The sequence below is a fragment of the Papaver somniferum genome, chromosome 4 (assembly GCF_003573695.1).
Source record: "Papaver somniferum cultivar HN1 chromosome 4, ASM357369v1, whole genome shotgun sequence".
In the NCBI taxonomy this organism is placed as follows: domain Eukaryota; kingdom Viridiplantae; phylum Streptophyta; class Magnoliopsida; order Ranunculales; family Papaveraceae; genus Papaver; species Papaver somniferum.
The window spans coordinates 12,787,802-12,803,036 of NC_039361.1; the positions used below are offsets into that span (position 1 = coordinate 12,787,802).

The 15,235-nt window shown below is 36.3% G+C and overlaps 1 protein-coding gene across 2 annotated transcripts; it reads left to right on the plus strand.

The window, feature by feature from the left end:
- Window positions 1-522: 522 nt before the first annotated feature.
- On the plus strand, window positions 523-4,064 carry LOC113274757 (probable E3 ubiquitin-protein ligase RHB1A). 2 transcript variants are annotated; one of them, XM_026524145.1, is made up of 5 exons: window positions 523-736; window positions 1,564-1,689; window positions 2,591-3,011; window positions 3,239-3,348; window positions 3,463-4,064. In XM_026524145.1, the coding sequence occupies exons 2-5, from the start codon at window positions 1,630-1,632 to the stop codon at window positions 3,496-3,498; spliced, it is 627 nt and encodes a 208-aa protein (XP_026379930.1). In that variant the 5' UTR covers window positions 523-736; window positions 1,564-1,629; the 3' UTR covers window positions 3,499-4,064. The 2 variants fall into 2 exon arrangements, with proteins under 2 accessions (XP_026379930.1, XP_026379931.1); XM_026524146.1 differs by lacking the exon at window positions 523-736 and adding an exon at window positions 799-877.
- Window positions 4,065-15,235: the final 11,171 nt, after the last annotated feature.

Genomic DNA, 15,235 nt, shown 5'->3' on the forward strand with positions numbered 1-15,235 from the left:
CTAACACCATATAATTAGAAGGTAGTTGGGAATAGAGACTGACAATACTAACTTCTCATGAAATTTGGTAACCCGGATGAAGTTTTTTACTTACGGATGTCTAAGGTTGTGTTTGTTTTCTGATGACTCGACAACTGAATTTGACTCGTCAGACCATTTGACTTTTATTTTGAGTCGGATCTCACTCGCAATCTGACTCAGCCCCAATTACTGACTCGGACCCATGTGAGTCAGGAAATAAAATATTCCTGACTCATGGGATCAAGCCAGTAACTCACATATTTTTGAGTCAGATCTAACTCAAAAAACAACCATGTTGAATCAGAACAAAATGAGTCAGGTGTTATCAGTTAGATCCAGTCGTGTCAGATTCAGACGACTCAGATGAGTCAGGAAAAAACAAACAAGGTGTAAATGGTAAAATTTCACTTCAAGGGGCCTTAAAAGAAATTTAAAAGTAACTAGGGACACTGTATTAATCAAGTTAGTATGTGTAGGACTAGTACTAAATGGTGTTTATTAACAAAGGAAGACCCCAGTCGTCTATGAAGTGCTCCTCCTCGTAGGAGGTAGGAGGGAAGAAGAAGAATTTTCGTTTTTTGATAATCCAAACAAAAATCCCTCACTTACATCTTTTCTCTAATTCCTTCCAAAATCTCATCTTCTTTCTTATAAAACTCTAGTTGTTTTGTTCTCATCATATACAGACAAAGAAGAAGAAAACAAACACACAAAGGTAATCCCAATTTTTTTTTATAGTTCGATCTCTCTTTTCTTTGTTACGAGAATTGATTGATTAGTTTCTTTTGATTCATGATGTGTGAAGTGAAAATCTACTCTGTTTAATTGGAAGAAATTAGTGATGGCTCTTAGTTATGTAGGTATCATTTGTGTTTTCATTTCATTTTATTTTATTTTTTTGGGGGTGGAATTTTGAGTTTGAATCTTGTTTGGGGGTGATTGATTTCTGGTTTTGAGATGTGGGTTTGCTTTAATTTTGATTGGTTTGGAGTTTTGGGTAGAATTTCATTAGTTAATGTGGTTTAGTTTAATTAGGTTGGTTATTGAGTGATTAAGTTAGTTCAGAATAATTTGTACTTGTTAGGTTTTGGTATTTGGTGGTTGATCAAGAGATTTTTAGCTTGGTGTGGTAACTTTCTGGTGAGGAATTTTGAGAATTAGGTTTTAGTTTGGTCTTGACTAATTGGAAATTTTAATAAATTGGTTAACCCTTGATTAGTAACTAAGAAGTTGCAAAAATTAATGAAACAAGTTAGGGTTTGGATGGCAGGAGGTAGGGTATCTAATTGTTCGACCTTAAGTTCAGTATGTTTAGTTTGGTTTTCGTATTTCGTTTTTGTAGTTTGCGGTCCTATTTGTTTAGTATGTTGAACAGCTTAAACTTTACTATTTAAGTAATACTGTCCTAGCTAGTTAGAACTGGCATGCTTGTTGGAGATTAAGTCTGAATTGTTGAAATAATGACGTGAGAAACTTATTGATCGAGTTTCTTGAACTTGTTCCCCGACTGATTGCATCTGCTTCTCACGTGCATGTTTACAGGAAACGATGCAACAGGTTTCTACTATTGCTGGTAGATAACGAAGATAATTGAACTATTGAAGAAAGATGGGTTGTTGTTGTTCCTCCAGAAGAGCTCAACTGGATGGGGCTCCAGTGTACTATTACGTTAGTAGTTTCTGCTCTCTCGTATTAGATGTTGCACTGTCATATTATCTCTATTGATTTCTGTTCACTGCACAGTCATGGCGTACTACTGTTGATGTGTTGTTCTTTTATTTTATGTTTCTGTGGTTAATCTCCATGTCTATTATTGCGCTCTTTCTAAATTAGTTATTTGGTGCATTTTCAACTGTGCCCGACTTATGCTTGAGCTATCATGATGTTAGCAGAACATACAACGCCAGTCACAACTTTATGATTCTCGTATCTGAACTTCTGTGCAATAGACATTAGTTTGTTTTTTTGTTCCCCAACTTCTCGTAACAAAGGTTGCGGAGTAATCTTAAAACCAATGTCGTTATTCAATTCTTTCGACTGCAATTGGCAGTTGTACCTACTACTTAGCTGCAGCGCCCCAGATAAATATGATAATGATCAGTAATATGCCTGATATTTCAATGTTCCTAGATCTTTATGCTCTTAGTAACTAGTGGGGGTGGATATTCCTCATATTTAGAAAGATGATCAGTTTGAGAAAGCTATGAAAGACAGCTACCTTCCAGTAGTAGTCAGTGAGTGAAGTAAACTTGAGAGGGTTTGGTTGGACACATACATTACCAAATAAGACGAAATCCTTTGTTGAGCTACTAAAGGAAGTCCTTTACTTTGTTAACCCCTGCCATGTGGACAAATTACAGAAAACTATACTTTGGAAAATTTCTCAGAAAAAACTACTGCGTACTGCGTGAGATCCATTGATTTGGGAATCCCAGGATGGTTAGAGATTTTTCCTAGTTGTAACATTATGTGCCAGTTCATCTGATATATAAAATGCATTTTTGTGTGATTCACCACTTCTTTTAGAATCTGAGATGTCCTTTTAAACTATGACCTTTCAACCATGCAGTGCCCACAAGCTTTAGAAGAGCGTCAACCTTTGTCAGCATCCGTTGGTACATCTGCTCTCTCCACCGGCCTTTTAGTGGATACTAATCTTGACACGTCAACACCTGATACTTATCGGTCCCCCCCTGCACCAATGCCTTACGATACTGATTTGGGACGTCCACCAACACCACCACCAGGAAGTACTCTGGCAATTAGTGTCAACAAAATTGATACAGGAGCAAGAACATCGGAATCTGAAGCTCGAGGAGAAACTATAAGTGGAAGTGCATTTGAAGCATGTTCAGTGAAGGAGGTAGATTGCAAAAATGAGGCAGATTCTGTGCCTCCATCACCAAAGAAGGCAGATGATGTTGGAAAGTTGAAGGACCTTACTTCTTCCCTGACAGAAGAAGAGGATTGTTGCCCAACCTGTCTTGAAGGTAAAGTCAGTTCTAGTTTCTTGCCAACAATTTGTTTTCCTTGACCATTTCATTGTTATCTCCAGCCTTTTTGAAGGTACGGCAACTCTATTAATTCAAGGAGATGACATGTTTTTATTTCATCACACCTATTACTGAAGATATATCCTTTTACTGTTCTGTGCTCCGGACTCCACTACGTTGAGTGTTTGATAAACCTTTGTTTGTTTGTTTTTAATTTTGTTCAGAATATGATGATGAGAACCCAAGAATTATTACAAAATGCGAGCATCATTTTCACCTAGCATGCATTCTTGAGTGGATGGAAAGAAGCGATACCTGTCCCGTATGTGATCAGGTACTCATTTTGACCAATTTCAGCTGTGTTAAATTTCCCTGTTCCCACTGCTTAAGCATTTACTTCTAATATTTATTTTTACTATTAAAAAGCTTCCTCCTTCATATAATGCAGGAAATGGATTTCGACCAATCAGTTTATAATATGTAGCTTTAAAGATAATTAAGAAACATGGAGGAACTTGTGGCGCGATTAACAAATGCAAATTGTTGATGCAATGTGAAAAAATGGGGCTTCTGTTGGTAGTAATAGTCAGTTGCATTCATAAAAAGCTTTAGATAGGTCATATGTCAGTTTCAAGCCGGACTTGTGTTAAACATCATCAAGTGTTTTTCTTGGTTCAGTCTCATTAGGTTTTACCGTTTACACTGTAATAGAGAAGCCTACAGAAAATGAAATCAGTTTTTCCACTTATTCCCCGAACTCCCCCTCTTCTTAATGTAAGTATATTTTTCGTCAGTTCCCCAAATTGGTTATAGCAGGATTTGCTTTATGGATGGTTGTGAGCTGCAGGCAGGTGGGACTTGATCCAATCCTGATTTACTTGTTCACCAAAAATAGAAAAGGGTTGGTTTGCGGCTTATATTTTAGTTTTCGTGGTTTGTTAGTTTTTTCAGGCTTTCTTTTCTTTCTCTGTACAGATAATTTTATCTGCAAACAAGGATTACTGTAAGCAGAATTTGATTATATCTTTTTTTCTTTTTCTTTTTCTTTTACATCAGTTTTTGCTGTAAATACTAGACGAGTACTCGCCATGGTTTCTTCTGCCCCCGTGTTTAGTTTCATAAATAGAAGATTTTTCTTATAGGAAGTGAAATGAGCACCAGATGCATCTGGTGATCGAATGTGGGGCAAGGGATGTATAATGTGCACTACTCGCCTACTTGAGTTGCAAATTCAGTATTCACTCAGCATGTTTAGGATGTCACCCTTCCTCTAGGGTTTACAGATTGTTATATAAAGCTTTATTTGAACTACTATTCAACAAAAACACAAAATCAAAATCATCCATGAACAATTCTTAGAAATTCGTCGTATACATTAAAACCATTGCATGTCAAGCATGTCAAGTAGACTGGCGTTATCGATGTTCGAGAGTGGATCTTCATTAGCAGCAACTGGTTCTGCGGAGAAGAAGCTACATTACTCTTCTTTTCTTCTTTTTCTGGACAGGCACATTACTCGCCATCTCATGAGCTCTTTTTTCAACAAGTTACCTCAGCTGTTCTATAGCACTTGTCATCTGTTCTAATTCATCCATACCCAAACCGCCAATATGTGTTTTCAAACAAAACTGATTATCACCCACATTAGAATTCAACGATGTCTTCAGCACAAGGCCTCTCTTCTTCTCAGCTTCCAGCTTTTCTTCAACTTCCATAAACTGTTGTCGACACAAAGACAATTTGTCATCATCTTGAGGAAACGAACCCAAAACAGCTTCACCACCACTGTTTAAATATCGATCGAGCATGTGAGCAGGTGTTGGATGTCTAAAAGCAAAGGGTTTTCCCTCTGGAGAAAAAACTATCAATGCGACTTCTGCATCACATGAAACTGATAATTCGCTTGCTTTCTTGAACAAATGCCTTTTTCGTTCGTAGAATGCAACATAGAGTCTGTGGGTTGCAAGAATGTCAGGTTTCTTTTCGATAAAACTAGGATCAGAAATAATTTGATACCAACTCCTGCAGACAGATTGTGGATTTCGCTGGTACCCTTAGAAGAATTTATAGTAGACATTGTTGGTGTCTTGCAACAATAGAAGAAACGTCAGATGTATCAAATAACAAATATAAAGAACCGTATCAAACAACTCTACCACGAATAAATTGATGAGGGCAGAATCACAGGTTCAACAAGCTGTCCTTAACACATTAGTTCGCGGGTATACTTTAAAGTAATGCTAAACCCCAATGTGCGAAGATGTGTCCAGGATAAGACTGCCCGATATAACTTGTATTAGCACAATACAAGTTATTCACTCTTAAACTCAGCAACGAGGATGGAAGTAAAACGCCGCACGAAAATAAAAGCAAAAAGATGAAGAAAAGTAGACTTAGAGATGGTCGTTGCTTGTGTGTTTTGAAAAGAGATTTTCGAGTTGTATTTATAGGAAAATTAACTTGCAAATCAAGTTAGGTTTAGGTTTTTTCTTATAAAAGGAGTTTTGTTTCTTGTAAAATAATTAAACACAAAAAAAGAAATTCATAAATAAAACTCTTAAATAAATTATTTATCAAGTTTTTAACTTGCAAAAAATAATTTTAAGTAGACACGGACTTGGTGCACGCGCATGGGCATGGGTTGAAACATGTATTTTCCGCCCGCATTGTTTTACAACATATCCATGAGAACATGGTAATATAGTGGAACACCTCTTTAGTTTTCCACAATGTGGAACTAAAGGTTCCATTTCATTCACTCAAAAATGAGTGAGTATCCTTAGATCCTTAGGTCATGAGATCAAACCACACAAAGACCAAAAAATCATTTATTAAATAACTCATTTTCTCCAACAGACATCGTCTGGAATACTTGACATTGCTTCTCCTGATGAATTGATGATGATATTTCAGCTTCTAAAACGAAGCCAAGAGAGTGTTTTATATAGGCCTTCATTTCTTTTTTGTTTCCATAATTACGAGTCACAACCGCGTTTTGCCAGGATGGAACGCGTGGAACTAGTGTGTCGCGTGCCACTCAAACTACTGGCGTTATGGCTCAACTACTGCACCTTATGAGCATTTGTATTTACATTCTTGGCCCGAAAATTACCATTGGGAGTTTGGGACTGAAATTTGCTTCATTTCCCAAAAAAAAATATTTCGTCATCAATAGTTATCCTTCCTGGTTTGAGGCCTACGATTACGAAACAAAAAAAATGAATATTTTGAAGTAAAGTTGATAATCCCTTGTCCAACTATTTTATTAGTACAACCGTTGCCACAGTGGGAGGGCCGGCCGACAAAGAATCTGAAGTTGGGTGTCTGCGACTACTTTCGTCCCGTTTCAGAAAAAGTGATACTTTCGCCTTGTTTTAGAAAAAATGATACTTTTGTTCCTTTCAGAAAAATTGATACTTTCGCTCCGTTTCAGAAAAAGTGATATTTTCGCTCTGTTTCAGAAACGGAGCGAAAATATCACTTTTTCTGAAACGAGGGATGTATCATTTTTCCTGAAACGAATGTAAAAGTATCACTTTTTGTGAAACGGAATGTGAAAGTATCACTTTTCTAGAAACGGAAAATTAGTCGATCCATAAACCGAAATATAGTTACATGATATGTTATGCATCATTTGTGGTGGTTTGCATAAATAATGACCATGTATTCAATTTTTGAGAATTGTGCCTAAAGTGAATATCGTTTTTCTTGAAACGGAGGGAGTACATCATTTTATTAGTTGCATCGGAAAATTATTTGATGCATAAACCAAAATATGGCTACATAAAGTATTATGTATCCTTTGTGGTGGTTTGCATAATGGATATACATCTAATTTTTTAAAATTGTGCATAAAATGATAAATACATCCGAATTTTTTCGTAAAAACTCTAAATTTGATATCGTTGTTTGTATTCATTGCATAGAGTTTTTTATAACATTTCCAACGAGATAAAATTTGTAAAATTTCAAAGCACGTATTTTTAAATATGTTATATTAAAGTTTGCTTTCCGATTATACCCCTGAAAAGATAAGATACACAAGGAGTTATAGTAATTTGACCAAAAGGGAGGGACATTTTTGGTTTTTCGGCCCTAACCATTTCCAATTTTTTTGTGTCAATTGATCACTTAGATTTTACAAAAAAGTGGCCATATAAGGTCCTCCCTCGCTTCGCTCGGTCGGCCCAACTAAATGACAAAATTATTTTAATTAGTGCTAATTTGGATGATTAAGTGATGTTTAATCACATTAACCCTGAAATCAACTACCGATAATTCATCATCAAAACTCGAAATCTTTTTAATTTTCTTTATAGAATACTCAACACAAAATTGGTTGATATTAGCGCAATTGTAAACCGATTCTGAGTCGAGTTTTTCAATTGACGAAATAAACCCAGAATCGGTTTTTCTCAAAACTCACATGTCTACATAATCCGATTATACCGAACTTTCAGAAACAAAATATCCGTTACATAGTTTAGGTAATTAGCGCATTACATATATATAGGACAATTCAGTATGCGAATTCCTGAATGTGGCACATCAATACATCGTCAATGAACCTCCGAGCACGACGGTGCAACGCCGCATATTCCTTTGGTGAATAAACATCTTTTCCCCATTGCGAATTCTCCATAGGTTGTTGAATCGTTCCAGTTGCAATTAAATCAATTGTTCGATGTTGTATGCAAGCATCATACGATGAGATAGGTATTAGAATATCAGATTACTCACTTTTTCAAGACGAAGAGCTTGTGGATGATGGTCGTTCACCATTTTGCTAACTTTAACATATTCTCGCAATGAGTTTTTTATGTATTGACATTGAAAAGCTAAGTCTCTCCATTTACGGTTTTTTAGATTAGTGGTGCGCTCATAATAGACTCTTTGACTCTCTTCGAAAACATTGAATATAGTTCGTCGGGACGTTCGTAAAAGACAGGGATGAACAGTTTCACGAGCTGCATATCTTCTTCCGGACCTCATTCCATTCTAGGCCCAGTGTGTGATGTGGGAGTGGCTCAAAGAGGTTGTCCTTATATAGATAAAGAGACTCAACGACTATTTTTTCGAAATCAATTCACACAATCGGTTTTTAGGAATTTCCACATGGACCGATTGTGGCCTTGCAAAATCATATAGAATATGCCTCTCCACTATCAGTTTTTAATATTGCACTTGTAATCCAATTCTTGTCAAAAAAAAAAAAGATACATAAAAAGTGTCATTTTGTCTTATCAGAATCGGATTACATGGGATGCCCACATATGCCGATTCTTAAGGTTGTCAAAACTCTGGGTTTTTTTTGTTTTGTCAGAATCGGTCTTTAGCGGTACCTACATAAACGATTCTGAACACCTACAAAACAAGTGAATGAAATTCATAGAATCGGTCTATGAGGTGCACTCCTAAAACCCGATTCTGAAATTTTACCCGTGGAGAAATGTCAGAATCGATTTTTATGTAGATAAACGTAAACCGATTCTGACTGAAAAACCTCCAGAGTCCTGCATTTTTTTCACACACATTGTAGTTGATTCTTTTGTCGCGTCTTAGGGAAACACAAACAATTTTGACATAAGTTTTGACTCAGTCATTCATAAACTAGAGAACATAACCAAACATAATTCGACAATAAGTTTAAGAAATAAGTTTTGACTCCATGATTATCCATAGTTAAAGACATAAGTTTGGAAAAAAAAAGAAACCATTCATTCATCAACATCCCCACCACGACCACGTCCACGACCACCTCGTCCTCGTTTAGCAGGTCTTTCTTCCCGACATCATGTTGGGTGATGCTCGATTCACCTTGAGAGTACATGTTCGGATTTGCTTTCCTCCTATTTTTCCTTGTGTCCTCCATAAACGCTTCCCCAAACTTTGCACCCGCATCTACATATTCGAGATTGTTCAATTGATCAATCAATTTTTCATTGGCCTCAACATCTATCCCTTCCCTAATACATAACATTGTTTGGGTTATCAAATGCCCGATTCGTCTTTGTTGTTTCCATTTTAAACAACAAACATTCAACAAATCATAATAAAACCATTAACAAAACCATAATTGAGAAACAATGCGCACTAGGTATTCGAGAGCTTTATCTTTGTCCTGTATCTGGGGCCTCTCATCTACTCGTATCACTCGAATACGAGAAACATTGAGGTACCATGGCATGTAACCTGGAATTGTCTCATCATCTGTTTTCGAATGGTCATCTATATCATGTTTCTTGTACCTTTTCTCTTCCCATTATTCACATGATGATAAAGGGTAGTGAACAACCTCAATATCATTATCGAATGACTCTTTTTCTCATCGATATTAAACTTTTTGTTCTCCGCAGGGATTTTTTGTACATTACATATCCTCTTGGGTGAAACAAAGTCCCAAAATAACGTTTTTGGTCGGCGAACCCAACATCTTTCCTTTTCCTTTAGCCAAAACTTCCTTATAAGGGTGAAAAACAACATCTTTCGTTGTCAAGTTGTCCAACTGACGTCTCAACTTCAGATACTTCTCATCTTGAGACTTCGACTTACCGTTGAAGGTGTACTTGTCTCCATAACACCTACCGTCCCATTGCTTGTTCGCAAAATCCCTTTCAGTAAATATTGGGAAGTGCAAATATATCCACGCTTGAAGAAGAGCCATATTCTCTACGATTTGGTTTCTTCGAGCCCTAAAAGCCTTTTGCAACTCGTTCAACGTGTGTGCAAGGATGGCAGATCCCCAAGAGTATTCGTGAATATTTTCAAATGGTTGCAACAGCTGAATAAAGTTGGTGCTCACACGAGCACCGGAAACGTCGTGGGATGTAAAGGACATATGCATTGGCCGTAGTGAAGATACGATCCTTGGTCACCTCTTTTCCCTCAGCATGAAGCTTCTTTGTTCCCATGAAACGGTACCTCAAGCCCGCTAGATAGAACATTCTCTTATTTTTTTTACCTACTAACATCTTTGACTTGGTCGTTTCCTCATCCCATTAGAACACATTCTTGGTGAAGGCGTAAATATTGTCCCACTCAAGCTCTTACGCGTATTCTTTGTGCTTTACGACTTTACCTTCTATGCTTATCCCGGTTATCAATTTCGCATCATTTGGAGCTATCTTCATTGCGCCAAATGGAAGATGGAAAATATCTGTTTCCCCATAAAATCCCTTGGCGAAGGCGAAAATAAGAGGTTTCTCGTAACCAAGAACCAAATTGTCGAACGCAGCCAAGAACCCCGTATATTTGACTAGATTGATTATTTCTCAACTTCTCCTGTGTTTGATTCTATTAATTCCATAGGCCAACTCTTCATTACGTTCCTGGCTTCATACGACGAAAGACATCCTTGTGATCCTATAAAACAAAACAAATCTGAAAAAAAATAATCAAAACACTAAACAGATAATAATTTCATCTTACGTAGCATAATGTTTAGGTAGTTACTATGGTATAGAAGACGAAAATGTCCCAACTCTCTTTGTATCCTTATAACAACTTTCTTTCATCGCTGGGTAACCCGTAAACAGGATCATCAGGGCCGCGAGGAAACATCTTCAGTGGGTCGGGCATGTGGTCCATTTTCTTCTTCTTCGGACCATCATTCTTACCATCTTTCTTACCTTGTTCTTGAACCTCTCCTCCTTGAACTTGTTCTTGAACTTCTCCTTCTTCATCGACTTCCTTGTCACTTTCTTCTTCATCAACTTCCTTTTTAGTTTCTTCTTCAACAACTTCCATGTCACTTTCTTATTCATTAACTTCCTCCTCACCACATTCTTCTTCAACAACTTCTCTATCACCACCTTCTTCTTCAACAGGTGTAGCAGAATCAAATTTTTCTTGTGTTGGTTGCTCCGCTTGAGGTGGTGGATCATTGATGCGAATCCGTTTGGATTTGGGTTTACTCCCCGAGCCCCTTCAGTGAGAATCATTCAAAAATTTTCCGTTCTTTCGATGAGGTCCCAAACTCTTAGGAAAATCAAAGTCATTTTTCCTCTTATATTTCTTCTCAGCTTCCCTTTGTAGCTTTCCCTTGTTGGCCCTGGAGAATACGGAGATAAGCGACAAACAACAATGGAATTCAATGCATATTTTTGAATTCAAGGTATATAATTGGTTTACTCTATACATATATGAAGATCGATTCCTAACATAACACATCAACAATCGGTTTATTTAAGTGCTCATGTAATCCGATTCTAACAAAAAAAAAAAGATAAAAAAAAATTGGGCATTTTTTCTTACAAGAATCGGTTTACTCGATACACATATAAAGTCTGATTCCTAACACAACACACAAACAATTGGTTTTTATAAGTGCTCATGTAACTCGATAATGGGCTAAGCAGTTATGAAATCAAAGGCTACACAATCTTTTTTTGTGGACACACATGTAATCCGATTCTAACAAAAAAAAAGTTACAAAAAAAACGTTTATCCCTACCATAACTTAATCGGGCTATATGGGCATTAACAATGACCGATTCTGGTTCAAATTTCTCGAACCATAAACACATGCAGGACAATCGGTCTTTGTGGGCATGAACATAAACCGTTTCTATATGCAATCGGTTCACAAGTACATTGACATAAACCAATTCTGGTAAACCCATAAAATTTTGATTTCAAAATTTCCATTTTTTGATTGCATGTTATTCAAACCTAGCTTAGAGGATTTGGTTCATAGAAAAGTACCTGATTCGATCCATTTCCTCCTCTTGTGCAATCAAAGATGGTTCGTCTTCCTCAATTGTTTTCTTCTTCGGTTTGTTTCGAATCGCTTGAACAATTCCGGGATTACTTTCACTAGGATAATTTATGTAAGTAGCATGCTTCACTCGTGGTTGATTCGACATTTTATAGAAAAAAAAAAACGATTAATCGTTTCTGGATCGTCGATAATCGACAATGTTTTGGTTTCAAAAAAAGAGAGGGAGAAGAAGAATCGGTTGATGAGGGCGCAATGTAAATTGGTAGCATTAATATTTAATAGAGGGTAAATTGGTAGTTTCAGCAAATTTAGACACATCTTATCCTTTTCTTATTGGATAGATGAAGTAATTAATATGCCCCAAATAATGTGCCTAGACCCCAAACTCCTATGAACGAGCACTTGCATAAAAAATTGCATTTTAAGCTTGACAAGAGGTTTGTACCTATTCAGATATTATCTCTGGACCCAGAAGGCTTATCATCGTAATCCTGCTATTTCTTTCCAGATTTGTCAATTTAACCCAACAATTGTTTTGCAGTGCCTAATTTCATTTTTAATGCGATCCATGACCTATTTCGTGATTCAAAATTTTTGCACTATGACTCATACCAATCAGTAATTTATTTTTATTTTTTTTACTCGTCACACCAATCAGTCATCGGAATCCAAGATCTGTTGTGACCTAAATTCTTCTTTCTTAGTCTGGCTAGTTTGAGGCCTACTTTAATCATTTAAGACCTCCCACTAGAACATAAAAATGGTCACTATGAAGTAAACTCAAAAACCTCTTAACTAATTATTTTTATAATGATTAATTTGCCTCATATTAATTAGTGTTAATTCGGTCAATTAATTGATGTTTAATTTTGTTAACCTAAAAAACAAACTAATCGATCACCAAAACATGATTTTTTTATTTTTATGAAAACGTCAACCAAGAATCGGTTGATATTATGCTCATCGATGTTATGCTCGTAGACCAATTATTGGTTAATGTTCATCATTCATGGAAAACACTAGAATCGAAAGGATATTAGTTACTAAATAGACCGTTTAACACAATCGGCAATTGTGGATGCACGTATAAACCGCTTGTGTTTTACTTTCATAAAGAAGATAATCATTCATAGTTTTGGAAAATCAACACATTACATAGTTTATATTTTAGGAAATTAGCGTGTTATATAAAATAATTTAATATGTGTATTCACTGAATATACGAGCATTTTTGTAGAACTCCCCATATTCCTCTGCATGCATGCATTCTTTCCATAGGCTATTGAATGTTTCCAGCTGAAATTAAATGAATAACACGTTAGGATGGAAAAAATTACATGATTAGATAGGTATACAAATATCGAATTTCTCACTTTTTCACTAAAGGAGCTTGTGGATGATGGTCATGCACTATTTTTCTAATTTTACAGAACTCTCGATATCTCTTTTGATGTACGCGAATCGAAACACGTCCCTTTATCTCTGTTTTTAGGATTTCCATTGCGCTCATAATAGATTTCTTTGATTATTTTCCAAAACATTGAATAAAATTCATCTGTACATTTCGAAAGACGGGGATCTCTGTATATTCTTCCGGAACCCATACCGTTTTTCAAGATCTATTTGAGTAGTGGATCAAGTATTAGTGGTTAAGAGTTGCGAGTCTGGAAAAAAATGTGCTTGGAAAAGAGGTAGTCCTTATATGGATGCAAAATCAAAATCTAGTTATTCTGAAATCAACTACATTAATCGGCTTATAAAATTTTCTAGTAAACCGATTAAAGCCTTGCAAAATAACATAAAAATAGTCTTGCTACAATCGGTTCGTCAAAAATGTTCACTTAGACTGGTTCTTGTCTAACAAGACATATAGGAAAAGGTGGCATTTTTTCTTATAGGAATCGGTCTATATAAATGTCTATATGAACCTATTTTTGAAATCCTGGAAAATTATATCATGGTAAAAGGCTATAATCAGTGTTTATTAAAGGCACACCTGCACTGATTCTAGTTTGAAAGATAGCCAGAATTCCTACAACTTTGCCCAAATTGTAGTTATTTGTCGTTAGGAAAACACAATAGTTTTAAAACCAACCAAATTCGTTCATTCATAGACTAACAAACATAACATAACATATTTTAATTCGACCAACAAACATAACTTTCGACTCTGTGATTTAAGACATAAGTTTGAAATACAAGAATCAGTTCGTTTGTCATATTCATCACCATCAAAATCCCCACCAAGACCACCACGACCACGTCCGCGGTCACGACCACCTCGGCTTCATTTAGCAAGCCATTCTTCCCCGATGCTTAGATCTTGGGATATCTTGTGCATCGCCTTATACTCTCCCACTCTCGTCGAGTGTACATTACATATCCTTTGGGGTGAAAAAGAGATCCAATAAATAATGTTCTTCGCACCCAAATATCATTCTATCAGCAGATGCTTCCTTGTAAGAGTGAAAGACAACATCTTTCGTTGTCAAGTTGTCCAACTGGCGTCTCAAATATATAAATTCTTTCTTTTGACTATTCGTCTTCCCGTTGAAGGAGTATCACTCTCCATAAAAAAACACCGTCCCATCTGCTATTCACATAACAAGCTTTGGGAAAAGCATCGTCCCAGCTTAAATAAAAGATCGAAACATATATATAACATAAGGTTGAGATAATTACTATGATTGCGCAGATGGTAGCAATCCAAATCTATTTATACCCCCATAACAACTTTATCTCTTGACCAGGTAACCCACAAACTCATTGGGGGCACGAGGTAACATCATCTCCAGCTTGGACATGGATTCCTCTTTCCTCTTCAGTGGTACCTTTGAAGATTTTCCTTTGCTTCCTTGTTGTTGTAGAACTTGTTTTCGTCTTCATTCTTTCTTATCACCTTATTTTTCATGTGCTTCTTCTTCATCACTTTTATCTTCATGTGTTTCCTCATCCTCACCTTTTTCTTCACCAACTTTTTTGTCACCACTTTGCTCTTCATTACTTTTGTTATCACTTTAGGTACGACATTCAGATTATTCTCGTGTTAGAAGCTACCCATGAGTTGCTTCATTGATTGTGAACACTTTAGCTTTACCCCTCAAGCCCCTATGGTGTGAAGCAGTTGAATTTTTACCGTCCTTTCGACGAGGGTCCAAACTCTTAGGACATGTTTATTTTTCACTCTCTTTTCAACTTGCTTTTCTTTCCCTTTTTGCCCCTGGAGAATATTGCAATACACGATAAACAACAATTAAATTCAAGTGAATTTACAAATTCCAAGTGTAGAATCAGTTAACGCATGATACATCTGCATAGATCGACTCCCAAAAATTTACACAACATAATCGGTTTATATATATGCTTAAAAAAACCGGTTATAGGTTAAAATTATCCTGAAAATTTAGACATCTTCTCCACTCAGAATCTGTCTACGTGGACATTCACAAAAACGATTATGGGATTGACAATAAATATTCTTAAGAAATCACAGGCTATGTAA